General features: G+C 42.1%; 1 protein-coding gene across 1 annotated transcript in view; it reads left to right on the top strand.

Annotated features, from left to right (window-relative positions):
* The window catches only part of vps35l (VPS35 endosomal protein sorting factor like), a 149020-nt gene that overhangs the window by 3385 nt on the left and 121533 nt on the right, over positions 1-24102 (top strand). Inside the window, exons 2-6 of the mRNA XM_060840406.1 lie at positions 2457-2556; positions 4990-5181; positions 7887-8009; positions 10158-10182; positions 20905-20981. Coding sequence (XP_060696389.1) covers positions 2457-2556; positions 4990-5181; positions 7887-8009; positions 10158-10182; positions 20905-20981 — 517 coding nt within the window. The remainder of the gene's footprint in view (positions 1-2456; positions 2557-4989; positions 5182-7886; positions 8010-10157; positions 10183-20904; positions 20982-24102) is intronic.

Raw genomic sequence — 24102 nt, 5'->3', positions numbered from 1 at the left:
TAAATCATTTACAGGTATCATAAATAGCTGGGGTCCAATGGTCACTGCCTGCCATTCAGAAAAAGACCCATTTATTTCCTGTCTCCTAACCAAATTTGTATACCTCTTAAAGTACGTGCACTTGTGAGTAGGGTGTTAATTTTACACATTAATCTCTAAATGGGATTGTGTCGGAAGCTTCCTAAAAGTCCAAATGAACCACATCTATTGACTCCTCTGACTAACACTACCAGCTAATCCTCAAGAATTCCAATAGATTTGTCAAATGTGATTTTTTTTATTTTTAAATTCACGCTGATTGTCTGATTCTACCACTAAGTGTTCTGATATAAAATCCTTGATAACGGACTCTAGCCTGTTCCCCACTACTGACCTAAGACTCCCTGGTCTATAATTCCTTCTTTGCTCTCTACCTCTTTTTAAAAAAAAAAGTCAGTTTGCATTATCTACCCTTCAATTTGTAGCAACTGTACAGTTTATAAGAAATATTGAAGATGACCATCAAAGCATCCACTGGTTCTAGGGCCATTTCTCTGTGTACTCTGGGATGTAGATTCAAAACCTGGGGATTTATTTGCCTTTCAACCCATTAATTTCTCCAACACCATTTCTCTACTAATAAAGATTGGCTTCAGTTCTGTCCTCCCATTAAATCCAGTGTACCCTATCATTTAGTCATAGTCATAGAGATGTACAGCATGGAAACAGATCCTTCGGTCCAAGCTGTCCATGCAGACCAGATATCCCAACCCAATCTAGTCCCACCTGCCACCTCTTTGTGTGAACACAACTATGAATATAGTTATCAGTCTTTTACTAATTCTCCTGTTGGAATGTAAATGCCTACATTAGTGAAAACTAATCTTTTTCTGTTTATGTAATAATAGGAGCTTTACAGTGAGTTCTTATGTTCCTTGCAAGCTTACACTCATACTCAACTTTCCACTTCTGAATCAAACCCACGGTCCTCCTTTACTTGCTTTCAAACTGTTCTCAGTTCTCCAGCGTATTGTTTTCTCATCATTTTGTATGCCTTTTTTGTATTTAGGCATTATTCTCTTTCCGCCCATTCGCTCTTTGAATATTTGCCATTGCCCATCCATTGTCATTTCTTTCAGTAATGTTTCACAAGAATTACACATTTAGAGAAAATTTGAGGTATACAGAGGTACCAGATAGTGCGCCAACAGCCCCTTTTTATAGTAATGGTGTGCACCCACAAAGATGATCCCTGATGGAACTTATAAAGCCAAAACCAAGCTAGTGAAGCAAGTTTTTAATGAAACACTGGGGGATCAGGATATGGGATTCACTGAATGCTTGTACGGATAAACAATCTTGAATTTCCTTTCGCTTGATTAACAACTAACGCTTCGGAGCACAGATCAATTGCTATTAAAGTTGCATTTCTGCGGGGGGGATCAGCTCAGGATGGAAATATTTTCTGGTCCTCCAAAAGAGGCACCAAATACAGTGGACGCACCTTGGGAAATGAAATAATTGTGTATATGGCTGAAATGTAGAGTTTAGTATTTCTCAGTCAGTGTATCTTAAAGCTAAAACAGTAAAAGCAGACCTGCCTTGCTTTTCTACACCAACACTGTCTTAAACAGCCCGAGTCAAGTGGACGTTTCCAACTGAAAGTTTGTTGTTTGGTTGAATGTTTTAAACATTTTTTGACTGGTTATTTGGTAGCATACATTTTTTAGTTTAATTACTCTGCCAGATGTCTCCTCATACCAATGTGAATGGTTTGTTGAAAATTCTTTTTGAACGAGATGTTTTGGAGTTCAATGTAATATGAAATTCCATATGTTGTGAGCACTTTCTCAGCAAATCCTTTACAGTTAGAGTACTAACTCATTCTGCCTCCTTACTAGATTGAGACTAACTTTGTCCTTAGTTGGTTTTCCAACATATTATTCTAGGAAGCTGTTGCAAACTGTTGAAAAAAAATCATATTCCAGGCAGTCTTTGCCAATTTTATTTGTCTGATCTACATCGTGAATCCTCACTGAAAGGTTGAGGTGTGTTCTTGAAACTCATGAGTTCAAGTGGTTTAATTTATTTGTAGTGATGCTTCTTGATTACTGATTGTATGGAATTTAAAAATATTATCGAAGAGCTGCATTCTGTACGTAAGCTACCTGGGCAACTACTTCATCATGTCACTCCCTCATAGTTCATCCAGTAGTTGTCATGGGCGTGCTCAGGAGCCTCTGCTGGGAATGTGGTGTTCTGAATGGTTTTATGTTTGAAAGTTACTGTTGAATTTAATTTTATTCCATTGACCCTGCAGACCCCCAGTACCCTGACAGATCTTGTCTCTTTGATTTGGATTAGCTTGGCCTCGAGGATATGGTGGTGAGATGTGACAAAAAAGAACATGTGCTAAAGATGGCATCTGCTGAAAACTGTAAATGTGATTTCATTTTCTGTTTGTTTTTTACTTGAAGGCACTCCAGAGACAGGAATTACAAAGCAGAGTTCAAGTCATGCTGCTTCGAGGCTGTACCTCTTGAATTTGGTGACTTCCATCCTCTGAAACTTATTACAGTGCGTTTCTCAGTAACATTGCTCTGTCTCCTTTTTTTTTAAAAGAAAACATCATTGATAGTCAAGTCAGTTTGTTGACTATTAGGCTGAAAAGACAAGATGGCATTGTCACATTGAACCATTTCTGTGTTGTGTTTGTGATCCTGTAGTCCAAGTATATTTCCACAAAGGTTTAAAGGCATTTGAGTTGGATGAAGCTGAAAAAGGCAGTGTATGACTGATGGCAGATGAATAATAAATTATATAATGAAGTGCAAAGTGCAGTAAGAGCATTCAAGGAACAGTCATCATTCTATACCTGTACTAACAGCAAAGGGAAGTTCAATATATCGACAGTAATCGGGTTAGTAGAAGAGCAGTAAGGGTCAGTTGGGGATCGAAATGAAGATTGATTGGGAGAGACAGAGGACTGCTGACTGAGTGCTGCTGAATGCATTGCCTTGTTTACCAAGAAAGAGGACTTTGCCAATTCTAAGATTACATGAGGCAGTTTTGGAATACTGAATAAGATAGAGGACATGTTAGAAAAGCTGACAATAGTGAAAGTGAAAATTCATCTGGAGGAAATAATTTCTAGATTGCTGAAGGAAGGAAGGGTATAAATTATGGCGTTGCTGGCAACAATCTTACAAGTTTTTAGGTTTTGATGTGGTGTCAGAGGCCTGAATGATTGTAAATGTTGCCATTTTGTTCATTGAAGTGGAGAAATATAAGTCCTGGCAACTGCAGGCCAGTCATTTTAATCCTGCTGGTTGGGAAACTATTTGAAACAATCTGAAAGCATTAACAGCCACTTGGGGTGGTGCTGATTTTGTTGTAGGTAAATTGTGTTTCTGATTTTGTATTTTGATGTGAGAGGGAGGATGGCTGATAGCAGTGTACTTGATGTGCATATAGACTTTCACCGTGGGTGGCGTGGTGAATAAGTCGCAAAGGAGAGGGGGTTGAAGAGATGAGGGAGTGTTGTTCCATGAGTTGGCTGGAGAAGCTGGGATTGTTGTGATGAGGCAAGATTTTGGCGGACATGATGTAAAGCCAAGAAGGGTTCGGATGGAATCAAGAAAGATAAACTTTCAGTGAGCTGAGGGTGGACAAGAAGATACTTTGAAAACATTTTGGTTAAGATTTCAAATGCAGGTGAAATACAATTTTTTTTGTATTTGATGAAAATGCCAATTGAAGGGAGAATAGTCATTTGGATACAGAACTGGCTCAAAGATAGAAGAAAGAGGGTGTTGGTGGTGGAGGGTTGCTCTTCAGATTGAAGGCCTGTGACTAGTGGTCTACTACAAGGATCGGTGTTGTGTCCACTGCCTTTTGTCACTTATACAAATGATTTGGATGTGAACATAGGAGGTATAGTTCGTAAGTTTGCAGATGACACCAAAATTGGAGGTGTGGTGGATAGTGAAGAAGGTTCCCTCGGAGTATAAGGAATCTTGATCAGATGGGCTGAGGAATTTAGATAAATGTGAGGTACTGCATTTTGGAAAGATAACTCAGGCAGGACTTATACACTTTAATGGTAAAGTCCTAGGGAGTGTTGGAGTGCAGCTTCATCGTTTCTTGAAAATGGAGTCTCCGATAAATAATATAGTGAAGAAGGTATTTAGTCTGCTTTCCTATATTGGTCTAAGTTGAGGGGTCATTTTGCAGCTGTCCAGGACATTGGTTAGGCCACTTCTGGAATATTCTGGTGTCTCTCCTAAAGAAAAGATGTTGTGAAACTTGAAATTTTTTTATGAACCCTTACAAAGGAGCAGGAGAATCGACGTTTCGGGCACGAGCCCTTCTTCGGGAAACGTCGATCCCTGAAGAAGGGCTCATGCCTAAACATCGATTATCCTGCTCCTTGGATGCTGCCTGACTTGCTGCGCTTTTCCAGCAACACATTTTCAGCTTACAAGGATGTTGGCAGGGTTGGAAGGTTTGAGCTATAGGGAGAGGCTGAATAGGCTGGGGCTATTTTTCCTTGGAGTGTCAGAGGCTGAAGGATGACGTTTTTGTAGAGATTGATAAAATCAAGAGGGAATGGGTATGGTAAATAGAAAGGTCTTTTCCCTGGGATGCAGGAGTCCAGAACTAGAGGGCATAGGTTTGTTGTGAGAGGGGAAAATGGGCAACTTTTTCATGCAAAGGGAGTGCGGGTATGGAATGAGCTTCCAGAGGAAGTGTTGGAGGCTGGTACAATTACAACATTTAAGAGGCATCTGGATGGATACATGACAAGGAAGGGTTTAGAGAATTTGGGCCAAGTGCGGGCAAGTGGGACTAGATTAATTTAGGATATCTGGTCAACAGGCCGAATTGGACCAAAGGGTCAGTTTCCATGCTGTCTAACTCTGAATCTTACAGTGGCACAACAGCTTGCAAAGATGTATCAAGGAGAGTTAATACAGAAAGATAATGCATTTATTTGACCATTTCTTGTAGGTCACTGAGTCAAAGACTAAGAAAATAGTGCGTAAAGGAAGTACTTCTTCGACATCATCTTCATCCTCCAGTTCGATGATGGACCCTCTGAGCAGCATGCTGGATGGGAGTGATCCTCTGTCACAGTTCGTTGCAACAGCAGATCCTCTGACGTCTGCAGTCATGGGAGCAGGAAAAAACAATGCCAACATGGTATTTTAAAACTTTCTTGACTGTGCTGTTCCATTTTTGATTTTTAAATAAGCTCAGCATTCTGATCCCCCAAATTACAGATATTTGATTTGTGTACTTAATGAATTTTTAATCTTACTGTTCATTTTTGTGATGAATCATTTTCAAAGTAAATCGGGAGTACTCATTTTCTCCTTTGAATACTTCTATTTGAAATTTTGAGTTCAAACTACTAAATAATAAAGTTGGTGAGGCCAACTCGCCCCTCTACCTAATCCCTGTAACCCTGCATTTCCTATAGCTAATCATCTAGCCTGCACATCCCTGGACTGTGGAGAAAGCCAGAGTACCCAGAGGAAACCCATGCTGACGTGGGGAAAATGTGCAAATTCAACGTAGGCAGTCACCCAAGGCTGGAATCAAACCTGGGTTTCTGACGGCTGTGAATTGACAATGCTAATCATTGAGCCACCGTGCTGCACCATCGGTTCCCTGTCAGTTTAGTGTCTACAGTTAATAATTGTAAATATTTCTGTAGCTGTAGTGATTTTGTTTCAAAATTGTTTGGAGGCCTAACTTTAATTGTTTTAGTGCACCATTAATAGGTTTTTTTGTTTATCTTAGATTATTTTATGACTTCTGGAGTTTATTTAATCTTGAAGGAGAATCAGTAGCTTAAAGATGAAGATTGAGTTTCTATTTTCTTGGCATTTTGAGCCGTTCTTGGAATAAGGTTGGTAGATCAGTGCAGCTGAAAAGGGATGGATGTAGGATGATTTAGCTTCACTTAGAGTGAAGAGTCGGTGTTTCTCCCATACCAGAAATGTTGGGAGAAACCCTGAAGAGGCTGAGTACATCTCAGCTCAAGTATGTAATGGCCGCACAAAGTAGCAGTCGAACAGTTGATGTCTCAGTGGCTTAATCCTACTGAGGTGTTGGATTCAAAGATTCTGCGTGTATTTTGTGTGGTGTTTTAGTTGCGCTAATAGAGTTTATTTTGGATGCCAGACAAAAGCTGTTTTCTTTTCAATGCAATTTATAAAGTGGTTTTGGGATTACTGGAATTATACTTGTACAGGTACACAATCCTTTATCGGAGATGCTTGGGACCAACTGGTTTTGGGAATTTGGAACTTTTCAAATTTTCAGATTAAGTGCCAGTTCAACAGTGAAATTTTAAAAAATCTTACTGAGCAGCAGATTCACAGTGAGTCGTATGGTCTCTGAGACAGAATTCAGGCCTGTCAGAGCTGGGCCACCCCCCCACCATGTCGCATCTGAGTGACCTGCATCGAATGGGTGTGGAGTTGAGTTAACTGCACACCAAAGAGCAAAGAAAATTTACAGCCCAGGAACAGGCTCTTCGGCCCTCCAAGCCTGAGTCGATCCAAATATACTGTCTAAACCTGTCGGTCAATTCTTAAGCATCTGTATCCCTCTGCTCCCCACCTACTCTTGCACTTATCCAGACACATCTTAAATGAATCTACCATGCCTGGCTCTACCACCTCTGCTGGCACCGCATTCCAAATACCCACCACCCTCTGTGGGAAGTACTTGCCACACATATCCCGCTTAAACTTTCCACCTCTCACCTTGGAACTGTGAACTCTCATTATTAAATCCTTCACCCTGGGAAAAAGCTTATCTCTGTCCACCCTTTCTATACCCTTAATGATTTTGTAAACCTCAATCAGGTCCCCCCATAATCTCGTTTTTTCTAGTGAAAATAAACCTAACCTACTCAACCTCTCTTCATAGCTAGCACCTTCCATACCAGGCAACATCCTCATAAACCTTCTCTGCACCCTCTCCAAAGCATCAACCTCCTTCTGGTAATGTGGCGACCAGAACTGTACACAGTATTCTAAATGTGGCCGAACCAATGTCTTGTACAATTTTAACATGACTTGCCAGCTCTTATACTCAATACCCCATCCAATGAAGGCAAGCAAACTGTATGCCTTCTTGTCCACTCTATCCACCTGTGCAGCAACCTTCAGGGTACAATAGACCTGCACTCCCAGATCTCTCTGCCCATCAACTTTTCCCAAGGCTCTTCCGTTCATTGTGTAATTTGCTCTAGAATTAGACTTGCCTAAATGCATCACCTCACGTTTGTCTGGATTGAAAACCATCTGCCACTTTTCTGCCCAACTCTCCAGTCTATCTATATCCTCCTGTATTCTCTCACAGTCCCTTGTGCTTAATGAGATAAAAAATGTCACACAGAAACCATTTGGACTTTGGAGGTTTTTGGATTTTGGGATTTCAGATATAGGTTTGTCTACCTTTTACTGTTTTCAAAAAGTCGTTCACTTTGAAGTAGGTGAGGCAGGTCCTAAGTCTACCACAGCCAAAAAAGGACTGAACCTGTGCTGTAAATGCTGATCGTAGCCACAAGCTAACTATCTAATCAACTGGGAGAAAGTGAGGACTGCAGATGCTGGAGATCAGAGCTGACCTGAAGAAGGGCTTATGCCCAAAACGTCGATTCTCCTGCTCCTTGGATGCTGCCTGACCTGGTGCGCTTTTCCAGCAACACATTTTTCAGCATCTAATCAACTGGTCTAACTGTCCCCTTTAGTCTCTACAGCATTTTCATTTGACCTGCTTTCCTTGTTAAGACTCAACCTTGATAAGGATTGGATTATAATATACAGACATTGTAAAAGGCGAAGGTTGTTAACTTGCATTGACAGATTTATTTCTGTGTTATTACCCAGGATCCTGGTAAGAAACAACGTGACAAAGCAGAGGACACAGCAGTTGGGAGTGACTTTGAGCCATGGTCTGGAAAACGCACCTATATACTTACACGGTACACGACTACAGAAAAACTTTCCATTGTAAGAAATTTTTACATGTTCTTCAAATGTTTAATATTATGTAACAGCATTCAAAGGTATTGCATTGTTTTATTCTTCTACCTCAAAATCTAATTCTAAGGAAACGATTTGGGCAATTGCCTTTAGCTTGACAGTGTTTAAACAAACTTGATAATGTGTGTGATGCAGGATGTCATGAGTGGTGTGCCACAGGACCCGACACTCAGGCCCTAACTCTTCTATTGTTTAATGACACAAAGACAGGTAGGAAAGTGAGTTGTGAGGAGGACATGAGCCTACAAAGGGACATAGGCAGGCTAAGTAAGTGGGATAAGACCTGGCAAATAGAATACAATGCAGGCAAGTATGAAACTTTTCATTTTGGCTGAAAGAATAAAAAGAAATGTTACCCAAATGGTGTAAGGTTGCAGAGCTGTGAGATATAGAGACATCTGGATATCGTCGTAGACGAATCACAGAAGGACAGAATGCAGGTATGCAACTCATCAGGAAAGCTTCATAGAATGTTGTGATGATTGAGAGGAGAATTGAATGCAGGATTAGTGAAATTATGCTTCACTTAAAAAGGGCTTTAGTGAGACTGCATTTGGAGTACAGTGTACTGTACTGGTCACTGTACTTTGAGAAGGATGTTAATGTGTTGGAAGCAGTTCAGAGAAGGTTTCCTTGAATAACACTTTGAAGAGCAGATTGTCTTAGGTTGACTCCTTAAGTTGTGTCCTCTAGACTTGTCAGAAAAGTCAGAGGTGACTTAATTGAAGCCTCTAAGACCTTGAGGGGACTTGATCAGGTCGATGTTGAACAGCTGTTTTCCCCTTGTGGGAGGATGTGGACCTAGAGGTCACAATTTAATAAAGAAGACCATGCCCATTTAAAACAGTTTTTGGTTCCTGTCAGACAGTTGAGTGTCTCTGAAATTGCATTGCTGAAAATATATTGGTGCAGAATTTTTAAATATTCTTAGGGCAGAGGTAGATTCTTGATCCAGGGGACATGGTGGCTCAGTGGTTAGCACTGCTTCCTCATAGTGCCAGGGAATTGGGTTTGATTCTGCCTTCGGGTGATTCTGTCTATGTGGAGTTTGCATGTTCTTAGTGTGTCAACGTGGGTTTCCTCCAGGTAGGAGAAAGTGAGGTCTGCAGATGCTGGAGATCAGAGCTGAAAATGTGTTGCTGGAAAAGTGCAGCAGGTCAGGCAGCATCCAAGGAACAGGAGATTCGACGTTTCGGGCATAGGAAGGGCTTATGCCCGAAACGTCGCATTTCCTGTTCCTTGGATGCTGCCTGACCTGCTGCACTTTTCCAGCAACACATTTTCAGCTCTTTCCTCCAGGTACTCTGGTTTCTCCCACAGTCCAAAGATGTGTAGGGTTGGTGGATTAGCCATGGAACATCCAGGGTTACAGGGATAGGGTGGATATGGAGTCGATGGGCCTAATGGTCTGCTTCTATAGGGTTTCTACGATCCTATGATTATCAAGGAATGAAAGGTTATCAGACAAATACAGGAATGCGGAGTTGAGGTTAAGATCAGATCAACTGTGATCATATTGAGTGGTGGTGCAGGCTCAAATGACTGGCTACACTTGTACTTTGTTCTTTTATAATATTTCCAAGATTTAATTGTAAGAGTATACTGTCAGAATGTCCAAATGTTTTTGTGTTCTGACATGTATAACTAAATGGAGTAATTGTAATTCAGAATTTATGATCCAACAGTTTCTAGTATGCAATCCAAATGTCGAAGAGATACGAATGAATCACAAGTAACCAGAGTGACTGTGAAAAGTGTGAATGTTGAGGATGGTTTGTGGTTTATTTGCATACAGCTTTGTAAATTGCATGTTGAAATTACTTGCCATTGTGTCTCAACGTTGCTGTTATGGTACTTGTACCATGTCATAGTCTGTTTGAGAGTTTATAGCTTTTTCTAGTGAAATTAGGAAGTAACATTTGAGGATAAAAGGTGTCAGTTGTGCAGTAATCACAAATATTCAGTGTTTTTACAAAGACTGTTATGTTTTGACTGTCCTCATTCAAATATTATCAACTTATGAACTGAATAATGCATGTTTTGTTTTCTACTGTAGGGTAGGATTCTTGCATATTTTAGAAATAATTCTGACTTTTTAATGCCTTTCTTTTACAGAATTTATTTATGGGATCTGAGAAAGGTAAGGAATACACTTGCTTCAGTGAAATGTATGACTTTCACCATCAGTCAAAAGTTTCACAATTTGGCAGGGTTGTGGAAATCTGGAGGCGATACACTCTGATCAGAAGGGTTGGAGTAGAAATAAATCAAGCAGTTGTGGCTGATATGTTTCTCAACTTCATTCTCCTGCTTTCTTCCTTTAACACTTAACCCCCTAACCAATCAAGAACCCATTTATGACTGTCTTTAATACCACCAATGATTTGACCTCCATAGCCCTGTGCAACAATGAGTTCCATGGATTAACCATCCTCTGGCTGAAGAAATTCATCTATAGCTCAGTTCTGGAAGATTATCCCTTAAACTCTAAGGCTGTGTCTTTGGATTCCAGTCTGTCCCACTTTTGGAAACACCTTCTCCATATCCACTCTATCCAGGCCTCCCAGTATTCTTTGTTGGGTACATGGCAAAGGGGTAGCCATGGGTTTCAGTTATGCCAGCCTGTTCGGGTATATGGAACAGTCCATCTTCTGCAGCTACACCTGCACCATTCTATACCCTTTCCTCCGCTACATCGATCTATGTATCGGTGCCACCTTGTGCTCCAACAAAGAGGTTGAACAGTTCATCAACTTCCCGAACATCTACCACCCTGACCTCGAGTTCACCTGGACCATCTCGGACACCTCCCTTCCCTTTCTGGACCTCTCCATCTCCATTTCCAGTGACCGACTCAACACTGACATCCTACTTCAAACCCATTGACTCCCACAGCTACCTGGACTACACTGCCTCCCACACCCTCTCCTGTGAAAATGCCATTCCTTACTCCAATTCCTCCACTTCCATCACATGTGCTCCCAGGAGGACCAGCTCCACCATAGCAAATCCCAGATGGCCTCCTCCTCAAAGGACTGCAATTTCTCCTCCCATGTGGACAATGTTGCCTCCCAGCACATCTCCACTTCCCACTTCTCTGCCCTTGAACCCCACCCCTCCAATCACAACAAGGACAAAACCCCCCGGATCAACACCTTCCAACTAATCATCCTCTGGATACAGCGCATCATCATTTGCCATTTCTGCCACCTACAAACAGGGATATATTTCCCTCCCACCCCTATCTGTGTTCAACAGAGATTAATCTCTCTGTGACTCCTCGTGAGGTCCATGCCCCCCCAACAGCTCAAACCCCATTCTTGACACCTTCCCCTGCCACTGCAGGAAGTGAAGTGTAAAACCTGCGCTGACCGACCCCCCCCCCCCCCCCCCCCCCCCCCCCCCCCAATCAAAACTCCATCCAAGGCCCCAAAGGGTCCTTCCACATCTGACAGAGATTTACTTGCACCTCTACATAGGTCATCTACTGTCCATTGCTCCCAAAGTGGTCTCCTCTACATTGGGAACTTGTGACTTGTGGAACATTTCGGAGAACATCTGAGACACGTGCACTAAACAACCCCGCTGTCCTGTGGCCGACCACTTCACTTCAACTGCCCTTCCCACTCCTCTGCCAGATTCCAGCCAACCGACCACTGGAGGAATAACACCTCGTTTTCCACCTTGGGGCCCTCCAACCACACCGGATCAGTGTGGATTTCACCAGATTCCTCATCTCCCCTCCTCCCCAATCTTATCCCAGATCCAACCCTCCAACTCAGCACCGCCCTCTTGAACTGTCCTACCTGTCCATCATCTTTCCCACCTATCCGTTCCATCGTCCTCTCTGACTGATTACCATCACCCCCCCCCCCCCCCCGCCAACCTCTATCTACCTATTGCATTTCCAGCTACCTCCCCTCTCCCACCACGCCTCTTCCCATTTATCTCTCAGCCCTCCCCCTCATTCCTGATGAACTTATGCTTGAAATGTCAACTGTCCTGCTCCTCGGGTGTTGCCTGATCGGTTGTGCTTTTCCAGCACCATACCTTTTGACTCTGATCTCCATCTGCAGTCTTCACTTTCTCTCAGCATTCTGTAAATTTCAATCAGATCCCCCCATCGACCCTCTAAAACGCCATAGTACAGACCCAAAGTCCTCAACCGCTCCTCAAATAACAAGCCTTATATCCTCCGGATCATTCTTATAAATGTCCTCTGAGACTAATACATCCTTCCTAGGTAAGGGGCCTGAAATTGCTCACAATATTCCAAATGTGGTCTGACAAGAACCTTATACAGGCTCAGCTGTATATCATTATACTTGTAGGATAAAGTGAGGACTGCAGATGCTGGAGATCAGAGTCAAGAGTGTAGTGCTGGAAAAGCACAGCAGGTCAGGCAACATTAGAGGATCAGCAGGATGGACATTTCAAGCAAAAGCCCTTAATCAGGAATGAGGTTGGGAGCCTGAGGGGTGGAGAGGTAAATGACAGGGGAGTGGGGCTGGGGGGAAAGGTAGCTGATGTGCAATAGGTGGATGGAGACGGGTGTAAAGTGATAGGTTAGAGAGGAGGGTGGAGTGGGTAGGTGGGAAGGAAGATGGACAGGTCATGAGGGTGGTGCTAAGCTGGAAGGTTGGAACTGGGATAAGGTGGGGGTGAGGGGGGGTGGAGGGGAAATGAGGAAACTGCTGAAATCCACATTGATGCCCTGAAGTTGAAGGGTCCTGAGGTGGAAGATGTGTTCTTCCTCCAGGTGTCTGGTGGTGAGGGTTTTGCATTCCTGCTGTGGAAGGGGAAGGTGCTGGGAGGTCTGGGTGGGTTGGTGGGGGGCCGTTGACCTGACGAGGTTGTCGTGGAGGGCACAGTCTCTACAGAAAGAGGGTGGGGGTGGGGAGGGAATATATCTCTGGTGGTGGGATCTGTAGGTGGCAGAGGATGATGCAATGTCTGTGGAGATTGGTGGGTGGAAGGTGAATACAAGGAGGATACTGTCCACCATTCTACTTGTCCTCGAGCCCTGTTGAAACCAATACTAACATTGCATTTGCCTTCCTAACTGCCAACCGAACCTGCATGTTTTTTTTTGTAGATATTTTTATTGAAATTTAACATTTTTGCAAATTTACAAAAATAAACAAAACTCTCAAATACAAACATTGATGTACAATTAAATCATATATACAATAGTCATAATTTAACAAAGAAAAGAGAAAGAAAGAAAGAAAACAAAAAGAGAAAAAAAAGAAACGAAAAAAGAAAGGAAAAAAAACTCAACTTTCTACTAATCTAACCTATAACTAACCAGAGTGTATACCTAAGTCTCTTACATGCTCGGAATGTATAAACATCAAATATAATAAAACCCGTATTCGCACAGGATTCCTCTCCCAAGGGGCCCCGGAGCAGCCCGGTCTGAAATCTTCACTAAATAAAAGCCCTTGTTAGGATAGCCGAAATATCTGCATTTATATAATTCAAAAAGGGCTGCCATATTTTATAAAATAATTCAGTCTTTCGGTGCACCATATTTGTGAGGAAGTCAAGGGGGATATATTCCATAATTAATCTGTGCCAATTTGAAAGTCCAGGGGGGCCCTCAGCCACCCAGTTCACCAAAATATTTTTCCTTGCACAGAAAGAGAGAATAGAAAATAGTCTATTCCCATGCATTTTCAGAGATGAGAGGTTCGAAAAGCCCAAAAGGAGAGATACAGGGTCGAGCCGGAGCTATATGGGCCCTATGAAGTATCTTTAGTTGGATAGCCTGAGTTCTGTTACAGATAGCAATTCTTCTAGCATTTTCCCAAATGTCATTCCACATATCCTCAGAGATTTCTAGCCCCAAGTCCTGCTCCCATTTTTTAAGCAGGTCATCCATGTCTCCTGAGACTCCATGTAGCAAATGGTATATAGTACTAACGGAGGATGCCCCCGCTGGTCGTAAGACATTACGTTCTTTGTCTGATTTATAAAGACTATCTATTAATGTAGTCTTCCTCTGTATATACTCTCGAACTTGGAAGCATCGAAAGAGATCCCCATTAGGTATTCCGAATTTCAGACGCAGCTGCTCAAAGGACATCAGGATCCCATCTTTAAATAGGTCCCCTAAGCATGAGATGCCCCTGGATCTCCAGAGTTTAAAGGTGGCATCTGTAATCCCCGGTTGGAATCCCCATGCGCCTACTATTGGTGCATGGGGGGATGTTTTATGTGAGTTACCCTCATTTTGCCGCATTATATTCCAGGCCTTAATTGTGTTTAATATTATGGGATTTTTACAGTGGTCTGTAATGATTTTCCTCGAACCTGCATGTTAACCTTGGGAGAGTCCTGAACTAGGATTCCCAAGTCCCTTTGTGTTTTAGATTCTGAAGCCTTTCCCCATTTAGAAAATAGTCTGTGCCTCTCTTCTTCCTCCTAAAACACGCAATTTCACGCTTTCCCACCTTGTAACCCACTTGCCATTTCTTAGCCCACTCTTCTTATTTGTCTAAGTCCTCCTGCAGCCTCCCTGTTTCCTCAACATTACCTGTTCCTCCACCAATCTTTATCATTTGCAATCTTAACAGCAATGTCCTCCGTTCTTTTGTCCTTTTCATTAATGTATAATGCAAATAATTGTGGTCCCAGCAATGATTCCTGAGAAACTGCACCAGTCTCTGGCTGACATCCTGAAAAAGACCCTTTTATCCCCACTTTCTGCCAGTCAGCCAGTCCTCTATCCATTGCCAGTACCTTTCCTCTCACACTATGGGCTATATGTTAGTAGGCAGCCTAGTGCACGACACCTTGTCTGAAGCCGCCTTGAAATCCAAACAGATTAGCTCTACAGGCTCTCCTTTGTCTAACTTGCTCATTACCACCTCAAATAAGTCTAACAGGTTTGTCAGGTAAGAGCTCTCTCTCCCCCACTAACACCCCCCCCCCCACCCCCCACCCCACACTCACTTCAGGATTTGAGTCTAGTTGAGTTTGAGACTAATTCTCAAAATGCTTCTGAGAAGGCATTCATGAGGCTTGAAGATTGTCGTCGCCGCTTTCTCAGAAACATCGTCATTTGTATGAAGAAGTTTCTGTTGCGGTTGTTGGTGTTTACTACTTGAAAAGTTTTCTGTCCGTCCCGTAGACAATGTCTGCATCGCTGAGAAGCTTCTTCTTGACGAGATAAAGAATGGTGATGATAAAGAGAGCAAAAGAGCTGAGGGTGATGACACATCCCAGCTTCACTCCCGATTTGACCTCCAAGGATTCTGTCATGTTATCATTGAAGACTGTTGGCAACATTTTGTTAACGTCATCCTTTGACAGGATCTTCCATAATCTCTCAAGAAAGGAATTGAATTGAATTAGCTTTTATCGTCACATGTACTCAATTGTACAGTGAAAAGTTTACAGTTATTACATTATAGTGCCATCGTGCGTACAAAGGTACCTCGCTTATGGATATGAGAGATCACATTTTTAGGAAACAACAGTTAGAAAAGTAAAGAAATAAATAGTCCAGCATAGTAGGTCATAGCAATACATTAGAAAAATGAAGTGAAAAGTTCAGAATATTGGTCTTTCCGATCCAGTCCATGCCACACCCGGCCTCTGGGGTGATCTCCACCTGGGCTGCTGCCTGTGCCAGACTCGCCAAAGTAGGGTTTGTCACATTTTTTCGGTGCCAACTCTTGACTGCTGGGCCCACTTCACTGACACTGCTGAATGCACACTTGTCTCACAAACCTTAGAGTTCTTTGAGATGGTGACCAAACAGGTGGGTGAGGGTAAATCAGTTGATTTAGTGTACGTGGTTTTCCGTAAGGTGTTTCAAATGTTCCCCACAATAGGCTATTCCAGCAAAGACGGAGGCATGGGATTGAGGGTGATTTAGCAGTTTGGATCAATTTGTTTTTTATTCACTTGTGGGACTATCGTGTCACTGGCTGGCCAGCATTGATAGCCCATCCCTATTTGCCCTTGAGAAGGTGGTAATGAGCTGCCTTCTTGAATTGCTGCAGTCCACCTGCTGTGGTTGACCCACAATGCCCTTAGGGAGGGAATTCCAGGATTTTGACCAGCGACATTGAAGGAACGGTGGTATATTTTCAAGTCAGGGTGGTGAATGGCTTGGAGGGGAAATTGGAGGTGGTGGTATTCCCATGTATCTGCTGACCTTCTTCCTTCTAGATGGAAGTGGTCGTGGGTTTGGAAGGTGCTGTCTAAGGATCTTTGGTGAATTTCTGCATCTTATAGATGCTGCTGCTACTGAGTGTTGGTGGTGGAGGGAGTGGATGCTTGTGGGTATGGTGCCAATCAACTGGGTTGCATTGTCCTGGATGGTGTCCAGCTTCCTGAGTGTTGTTGGAGCTGCACTCATCCAGGCAAGTGGGGAGAATTCCATCACACTCCTGACTTGTACCTTGTAGATGGTGGATAGACTTTGGAGTGTCAGACGGTGAATTACTCGCCACAGTATCCCTAGTCTCTGACCTGCTCTTGTAGCCACTGTGTTTGTGTCGTGAGTCCAGTGGAGTTTCTGGTTACTGGTAACCCTAAGGATGTTGACAGTGGGGGATTCATTGATGGTAATACCGTTAGAATGTCATGGGGTGGTGGTTAGTGTCTCATTGTTGATGGTCATTGTCTGGCATTTGTGGCATGAATGTTACTTGACATTTGTCAGCCCAAGCCTGGATATTGCCCTGATCTTGTTGCATTTGACCACTGTCTGTTTCAGTAGCTAAGGGGTCACGAATGGTGCTGAACACTGTGCTATCATCGGCAAACCTCCCCACTTCAGAACTTACGACCGAGGAACGGTCGTTAATGTAGCAGCTGAAGATGGTTGGGTTGAGGACCCTACCCTGTGGAACTCCTACAGAGATGTCCTGGGGCCAGCTGTAAGAAGACGGGGTTATGGTTGATGGGAAATGTAACTGAACTCTAGGATGAACTAGTGTGTACCACAAGGATCTGTTTTGGAGCCACTGCTCTTTGGCATTTTCATAAATGACCTGGATGACGGCATAGATGGATGGGTTAGTAAATTTGTGGATCACGCTAAGGTCGGTGGAGTTCTGGACAGTGCAGAAGGATGTCTCTGGTTACAGAGGACATAAACAAGCTGCAGAGCTGGGCTGAGAGGTGGCAAATGAAGTTTAATGTGGAAATGTGTGAGGTGATTCACTTTGGAAGGAGCAACAGGAGTGCAGAGTACTGGGCTAACAGTAAGATTCTCGGTGGTGTGGATGAGCACAGAGATCTCGGTGTCCATGTGCATAGGTCTCTGAAAGTTGTCACCCAAGTTGATAGGGTTGTTAAGAAGGTCAACGATGTGTTAGCTTTTAATGGGAGAGGGACTGGGTTTCGGAGCCATGAGGTAATGTTGCAGCTGTACAAAACTCTGGGGGAACCGCACTTGGAATATTGCATACAGTTCTGGTCGCCGCATTATAGGAAGGATGTGAAAGCTTTGGATAGATGTTGTCTGGTATGGAGGGAAGGTCTTACAAGCAAAGACTGAGGGACTTGAGGCTGTTTTCATGAGTGAAGAACGTTAAGAGATGGCTCAGAGGATGAGATGGGATGGATAGTGAGGAGGTGGTATTGGATATGCTTTCTGTTCTTAACGTGAATGAAGTGGAAAGTGCCAAGGCAATGGCTGTAATCTTTCAGTCTTGTTATCTAATAATAATAATCTCTCCCTACCACTCTCTTTTGTGAAGTCTTTTCCTTTTTAACTATGTGTAGAAGCTCTTGCTGTTTTCACATTTCTAATTATCATGATTTTCATACGCCAGTTTCTTAATTTTCATCAAGTTTGGTATTTTTTTTTCCCCCAACTTCACTTAAGGAGAGAATAACTGCAGAATTCCCAGGTGCTTTCAGATCAAGATGTTTCGTTCAAGTCGTCCAGTTAGTACAGAGGTACAGCAAGTAAAAAGGCTCATGTAATGCTAGCCTTTGTTAGGAGAGGAACGTGAAAGCAAGGCTGTTACACATTGAGATAGGTCTCACTAATGCTGAATATTGTTGACTGTTTTGGAATCCTTAATTGAGGGAAGATGTTCAGTGTTGACAGTTCAGAAGAAATTGCCTTTATTACCTGGAATTAGTGCCTTGTCTTGCAAAAGAAGGTTGGATAGACAGAGCTTGTAAACAATCGTATAAAAAGAGCAAGGAGTATCTTGATTTGGAGTGTATAAGATTCTGAATGATGTTGACAAGGTGGAACTGTTAAGAATGTTTTCTTCTGGGTCAGACCAGAACTAAAGTGCACAGTTTTTAAAATCGGAAGTCGTCATTTTAGGCAGAGTGGAGGAGGAATCTTTTTCTCTCGTCTGACTTTGAACCTCTGTCTTAGATGTTTGAGAGTGGGCATATTGAGAATTTTTAATGTTGAAGTGGATTGATTCTTTAAAGAATTATGGATGCTAGGTAGTTGAAACAATGAGTGCTGGAGAAGCTTTGCAGGTCTGGCAGCATTTGTAGAGAGAGAAATGGAACATTGAGTCCATTGACCTGTCAGAATAGTCCAAAACTGTAAAGAAGGGTCTCTGGACTCCAACTGTTCATTCTTTTCCTCTCTGCACAAATGCTGCTAGACCTATTGAAGTTCTCCAGTATTGTATATCTGTTGATTCCTTTGTCCAACAAGAATCTAGGCTTATCAGGATTAGATAGGAATGTTGAAATCAGAACACACAGATCAGCCATGATTTCATTGGCAGAACAAGCTTGATTGGCTGAATAAACTACTTCTGCTTTTAGTTTTATTAGTAGATTCAGGATTGGTGCCAGAACAATGGGGGTTTGTAAACAGCATGCTTGTTTCAAAAAAAGTTTAAGAAACAAGCACTGCTGGTTGGAATGTGAGACCTCTGCCCTTCAATAGAAGAAGCCCCATCCTCTGGAACTGCCGGGTATTCTGTCTGGCAGTGGCAAGAGCTTGAATGGGCACGCGACTTTGAGGTAGGACAGCGGATGAGTGAGATGGGTCCATGGTATTGTTTGGGAAGGATTGGCCAGATGAGGGTGGAGGGTGATATGGTTAGGTTTTGTTACAGTCGGCAGGTAGGAAGGAAATGGTGGTATTATCACTGAAGGGTGTGTGATCCTATTATACTGACGTGACACCCTTGAGAGTAAGCCTCTTGCCCACTCCTGTGAAGCTTTAAAACAAAACAGGCTGCCCGTGCCAAATGTATGATAGTGTAGGTAAGATATAAACCAGCCATTTGGCTTCATAACAAGATCAAGTGACCATTATTTATTTAAATACATCAGATGACTACAGATTTCAGAACTCGTCTGAGGGTTATGCTGCTGGTATGGTGTACATGAATTCCAAAAGACACTTGATATAGCACAACTGAGGCAGAACAAAATTCGAACTCCTGGTGTAAAAGGGCATTAGCAACATCGATACAAGGTTGACTGACCAGCTGTGAAGTCATAGTTCGTTAATGTTCTTCAACTGCCTTTTTCTGCACCATAGGTTTGGGGCACTTGTATTTCCTGATTCATTTTTATATTAATGAGCTAGACCTTGGTGTACAGGGTGCCATTTCAAAGCTTATGAACAGTAGAACACATAGAGTATTTATGTACTTTCGAGGCAAGTACAGTAAAACTTCAAAATAAAAGACATTCATTCATAGAATATACAGACAAGAATCAGAGGAATTTTGATGCAAAGAACTGTGAATTGATTTATAGCTGCAGGAAGATTGAGATGAGTTAACTGTTTAATTTGCAAAAGAAGTGTATCAGCTGAAGGGGGACAAAAGCTCTTCACACAATGGTCCGTGTTTGGAATGTACCACCTGAAAGGTTGGTGGAAGCACACTTTAATTAAGGCATTTGAGAGCATTGTTTATCTGTACTTGAGTAATCTTTCAATGTGCAGCTTTATAGAGAAAGCAGGAAAATAGCACCAAGTCCATATGATGAGGATGGGCTGAATGGCCTCTTTCTGCACCATAGCAGTTCTACCATTCTGGGCACAATTCACAAAGGGTGTAGGAGTAGAAGGACCTGGTGTTTAGATTCTGCAAATTTGACAACTTAAAAATGGCACTGTTCAGGTAGTGTCTGTGAATTGAAATCATTGACTTTTCAGATCAATGACCTTTTCAGGTCCCTGAATTAGAATTCTATTTGAAATATTATTGATCTACCTGAATTATTAACTCTGTTTCTCTCAGGCAGGTATTGCAGGACGTGGAAGTATACATGCAAAAAATATGCAAGTTGAGGGAATATTGAATAAAATGTGCACAATCTTGGGCTTTATCAATAGATCTAGACAACAAAACAGTTATTTTAAAAAAAAGCTGGTTCAGCTTCAACTGGAGTGTTGTTTTCAGTTCTGAGTGCATTATGTTAGGAAGATGTGAAGGAATTTAAAGAAAGCATTGGTTCCAGTCATGTGAGAATACAGAAATTAAGGTTGCTTTCCTTAAAAGAAAAGAGATGATTGAGATGAGTTTTGATATGATAGAGGTGTTCAAACCATGAGTCTAGACAGTAAATAGGGAGAACTATGATGGGAAGGATTGAGATCAGAAGGGCATAGTTAAAAGATAATTGGCAAAGGGAGCATGGTTTTTTTTTGGGAAAACTTTTAGTTGGAATATCCTGTCTGAGAATGTGGTAGCACCAGATTCAATTGTGTATTCAAGTTAGAATGGAGGCACTTTCTGAAAAATGCGAATGTGCAAACCTACATGGAGAAGAGAAGAATGGCAGTGGGTGCTTTGTTCAGTTAAAGAGCCAGTGCAGATACATTGGCCGCCTTCTGTACTGTGACAAATCACTGATTCTATAGTCTCGTATAAATTTGATTCTTGGCTATGTTTGATCATAGGTAAAGCCACAAGTCCTGGATCTGCCGTTTCAGAAAAAGTGAGGACTCGTTTAGAAGAGTTGGATGACCTGGAGGAGGTAAATGCAGATTTTTTTCAAAGAATTTGCCTGTCGGAGGTGGGGGGGGGGTGGGGGAGATAAAGACTGGTAACTAGTGTAATTTGATTACTTGGATATAAGTAGTGTGAAGAATAGAAGTTGACTCGAATAATCTGGCTGGAGGTTGCATAATTCCACTTTTGAAATTAATTGCTGTTTTTTTTCTGAAGAACATTTTATTTTACCATTTTTCTTGGATTGCTGAAGTTCTGGAATATGAGACTACGAATGGAGCACAAGATGGGCCAGAAACACACAATAAAGCTGTGGGGTGCTGGAAATGTAAAACGAGAACAGAAATTACTGGAAAAATTCAGCAGGTTGTAGAGAAAGAAATGTTTCGGATCTGAAGTCTGACAAACCTGAAACGTTGATTCTGACTCTACTTCCTTTCCAGATGCTGGCTGACCTGCTGAGTTTCTCCATTGATTTCTTCTGTTGAAGAGAGCAGTTGTGGTTGTCCTACTGTATTTTCATAAAAAACATTGTGCAAGTAAACTAATACAACTCTCAACATTGAGGAATTTGCCATCTCGTGTCATTAAAAGGGTCATAAATTGGGCATCCGTTCAGGAAAGATGTTAGAAACATCCCTCCACTGAGCGGTAGGGGTTTGGAACTCTCTTAGGCAAACGGCAGCGGATACTGGATCAGTTCATTTTAAATCTGAGATTGATGAACAAAAATTAATTAAAGGTATTAAGGGATATGGGTCAAAGGCAGGAATATAGATTTCAGACAATATCAGCCATCTCTCAATGGTGCAACAGGCTTGAGGGGGCTGAATGGCCTACTCCTATTCCTGTGTTCCTTTAAATATTTATATAATCTATTTAACATCAGGAAAGGAACCCAACTATGTTTTAGGAATGAAAAATATTTACTAGTCTCTATGCCACTTTATGCTCTGCCAGTCTCTTAAATTGAAGGAAGACACAGGAAAATTTTGAGTTGTCCAGCATTGATCTTTTTCTTCCTTATGTTTTCTTTCCTTGCAGCCTTCCCTTCATAATGTCTATCGCTAGTTGTTTCTCCCTAAGATACACTTGTCCAGTTGCTGCTGCTTCATTCTTTTTATTATTTGTTTATGAGAAATGAGTGCCCCCATGGGAGACTGATTAGCAAGGTTAGATCTCATGGAATACAGGGAGAACTAGCCATTTGGATACAGAACTGGCTCAAAGGTAGAAGACAGAGGGTGGTGATGGAGGATTGTTTTTCAGACTGGAGGCCTGTGACCAGTGGAGTGCCATAAGGATCGGTGCTGGGCCCTCTACTTTTTGTCATTTACATAAATGATTTGGATGCCAGCATAAGAGGTACAGTTAGTAAGTTTGCAGATAACATCAAAATTGGAGGTGTAGTGGACAGCGAAGAGGGTTACCTCCAATTACAACAGGATCTGGACCAGATGGGCCAATGGGCTGAGAGGTGGCAGATGGAGTTTAATTTAGATAAATGCAAGGTGCTGCGTTTTCAGAAAGCAAATCTTAGCGGGACTTGTACATTTAATGGTAAGGTCCTAGGGAGTGTTGCTGAACAAAGAGACCTTGGAGTGCAGGTTCAGAGCTCCTCGAAAGTGGAGTCGCAGGTAGATAGGATAGTGAAGAAGGCGTTTGGTATGCTTTCCTTTATTGGTCAGATTACTGAGTACAGGAGTTGGGAGGTCATGTTGCGGCTGTACAGGACATTGGTTAGGGCCACTGTTGGAATATTGTGTGCAGTTCTGGTCTCCTTCCTATCAGAAGGATGTTGTGAAACTTGAAAGGGTTCAAAAAGGATTTACAAGGATGTTGCCAGGATTAGACAATTTGTGCTATGGGGAGAGGCTGAACAGGCTGGAGTTATTTTCCTTGGAGCGTCAGAGGCTGAGGGGTGACCTTATAGAGATTTATAAAATTGAGGGGCATGGATAGGATAAATAGACAAAGTCTTTTCCCTGGAGTTGGGAAGTCCAGAACTAGAGGGCGTAGGTTTAGGGTGAGAGGGGAAAGATATAAAAGGGACTTAAGGGGCAACTTTTTCACGCAGAGGGTGGTACGTGTATGGAATGAGCTGCCAAAGGATGTGGTGGAGGCTGGTACAATTGCAACATTTAAGAAGCATTTGGATGGATATATGAATAGGAAGGGTTTGGAGGGATATGGACTGGGTGCTGGCAGGTGGGACTAGATTGGGTTGGGATACCTGGGTCAGCATGGACGGGTTGGTACGAAGAGTCTGTTTCCATGCTGTACATCTCTATGACTCCATATCACTGTAGTGTTTTAGATGCACAGATCACAGGCCTCATTTGTTAATATTTTATTTAATTCAGTGCTGCTTTTTCATGTTTGTCACCATAAGCATTGAAGTATTTTCATTAAGGTGAACTGCTGTAGGATTTACTTTGCCTGCACAGCTCTCTTGAATTTCTCGCAGTAAATGTTTTATGCATGTATGATTTACATATTTGAAGAGTTGCAGTTTACCTTTTCCTGTATAATGTAGTTTCTGCAGGAACTATGGGACATTAAGAAATATAAACAGCACCAAACTTGATATCTCACCTATTTGGCAATGTTTGCAATCAAATGAGTTGTAAAGGTTAGTTTGCTAGGAAACAGCCTGACTTGTAACATTGAGGATTTAAGTTTGTTCATGACATTTTTGATACGATTGTAATTCTCTTGATTTACCTGCAGTTCGGAATTGTAGACTACAATTTGCCTGAAAGGATTCTTCATTGTCCTGATGCGTGCTATTCTCTTGCATTTCAGTAGGGGGCAGCACTGATATGATAGTAAAATAACAACACAAAATTAAGTAGCTGCTTTTAATGTTTGCCCCAAAGTATATGATTTACATTTTGAGTATTAGAATTTTTGCGACATTACTCACTCGTTTATTTATTTTTGAGAACATCAACTGTTAAAAACGTTTTAGTTGCAATCCCACTTTTCAAATTAAAAGTTATTTTGAGTTTTGCAGTTTATAAAAATGGTGAGGCAGTTTGCCCTTGCTAAATATGAATTCTGGCACTTTCCGTGACTGGAGTTACGTAGTTAAAGACAGAAATCAGGAAGTTACTGGTTAAGGTGCTCACTCCTCTGGAAGCTCT

Source organism: Hemiscyllium ocellatum, chromosome 20 (genome assembly GCF_020745735.1).
Source record: "Hemiscyllium ocellatum isolate sHemOce1 chromosome 20, sHemOce1.pat.X.cur, whole genome shotgun sequence".
Classification (NCBI taxonomy): domain Eukaryota; kingdom Metazoa; phylum Chordata; class Chondrichthyes; order Orectolobiformes; family Hemiscylliidae; genus Hemiscyllium; species Hemiscyllium ocellatum.
The sequence above is the reverse complement of the archived record's forward strand: the minus strand, read 5'-3'. Positions and strand labels throughout refer to the sequence as shown.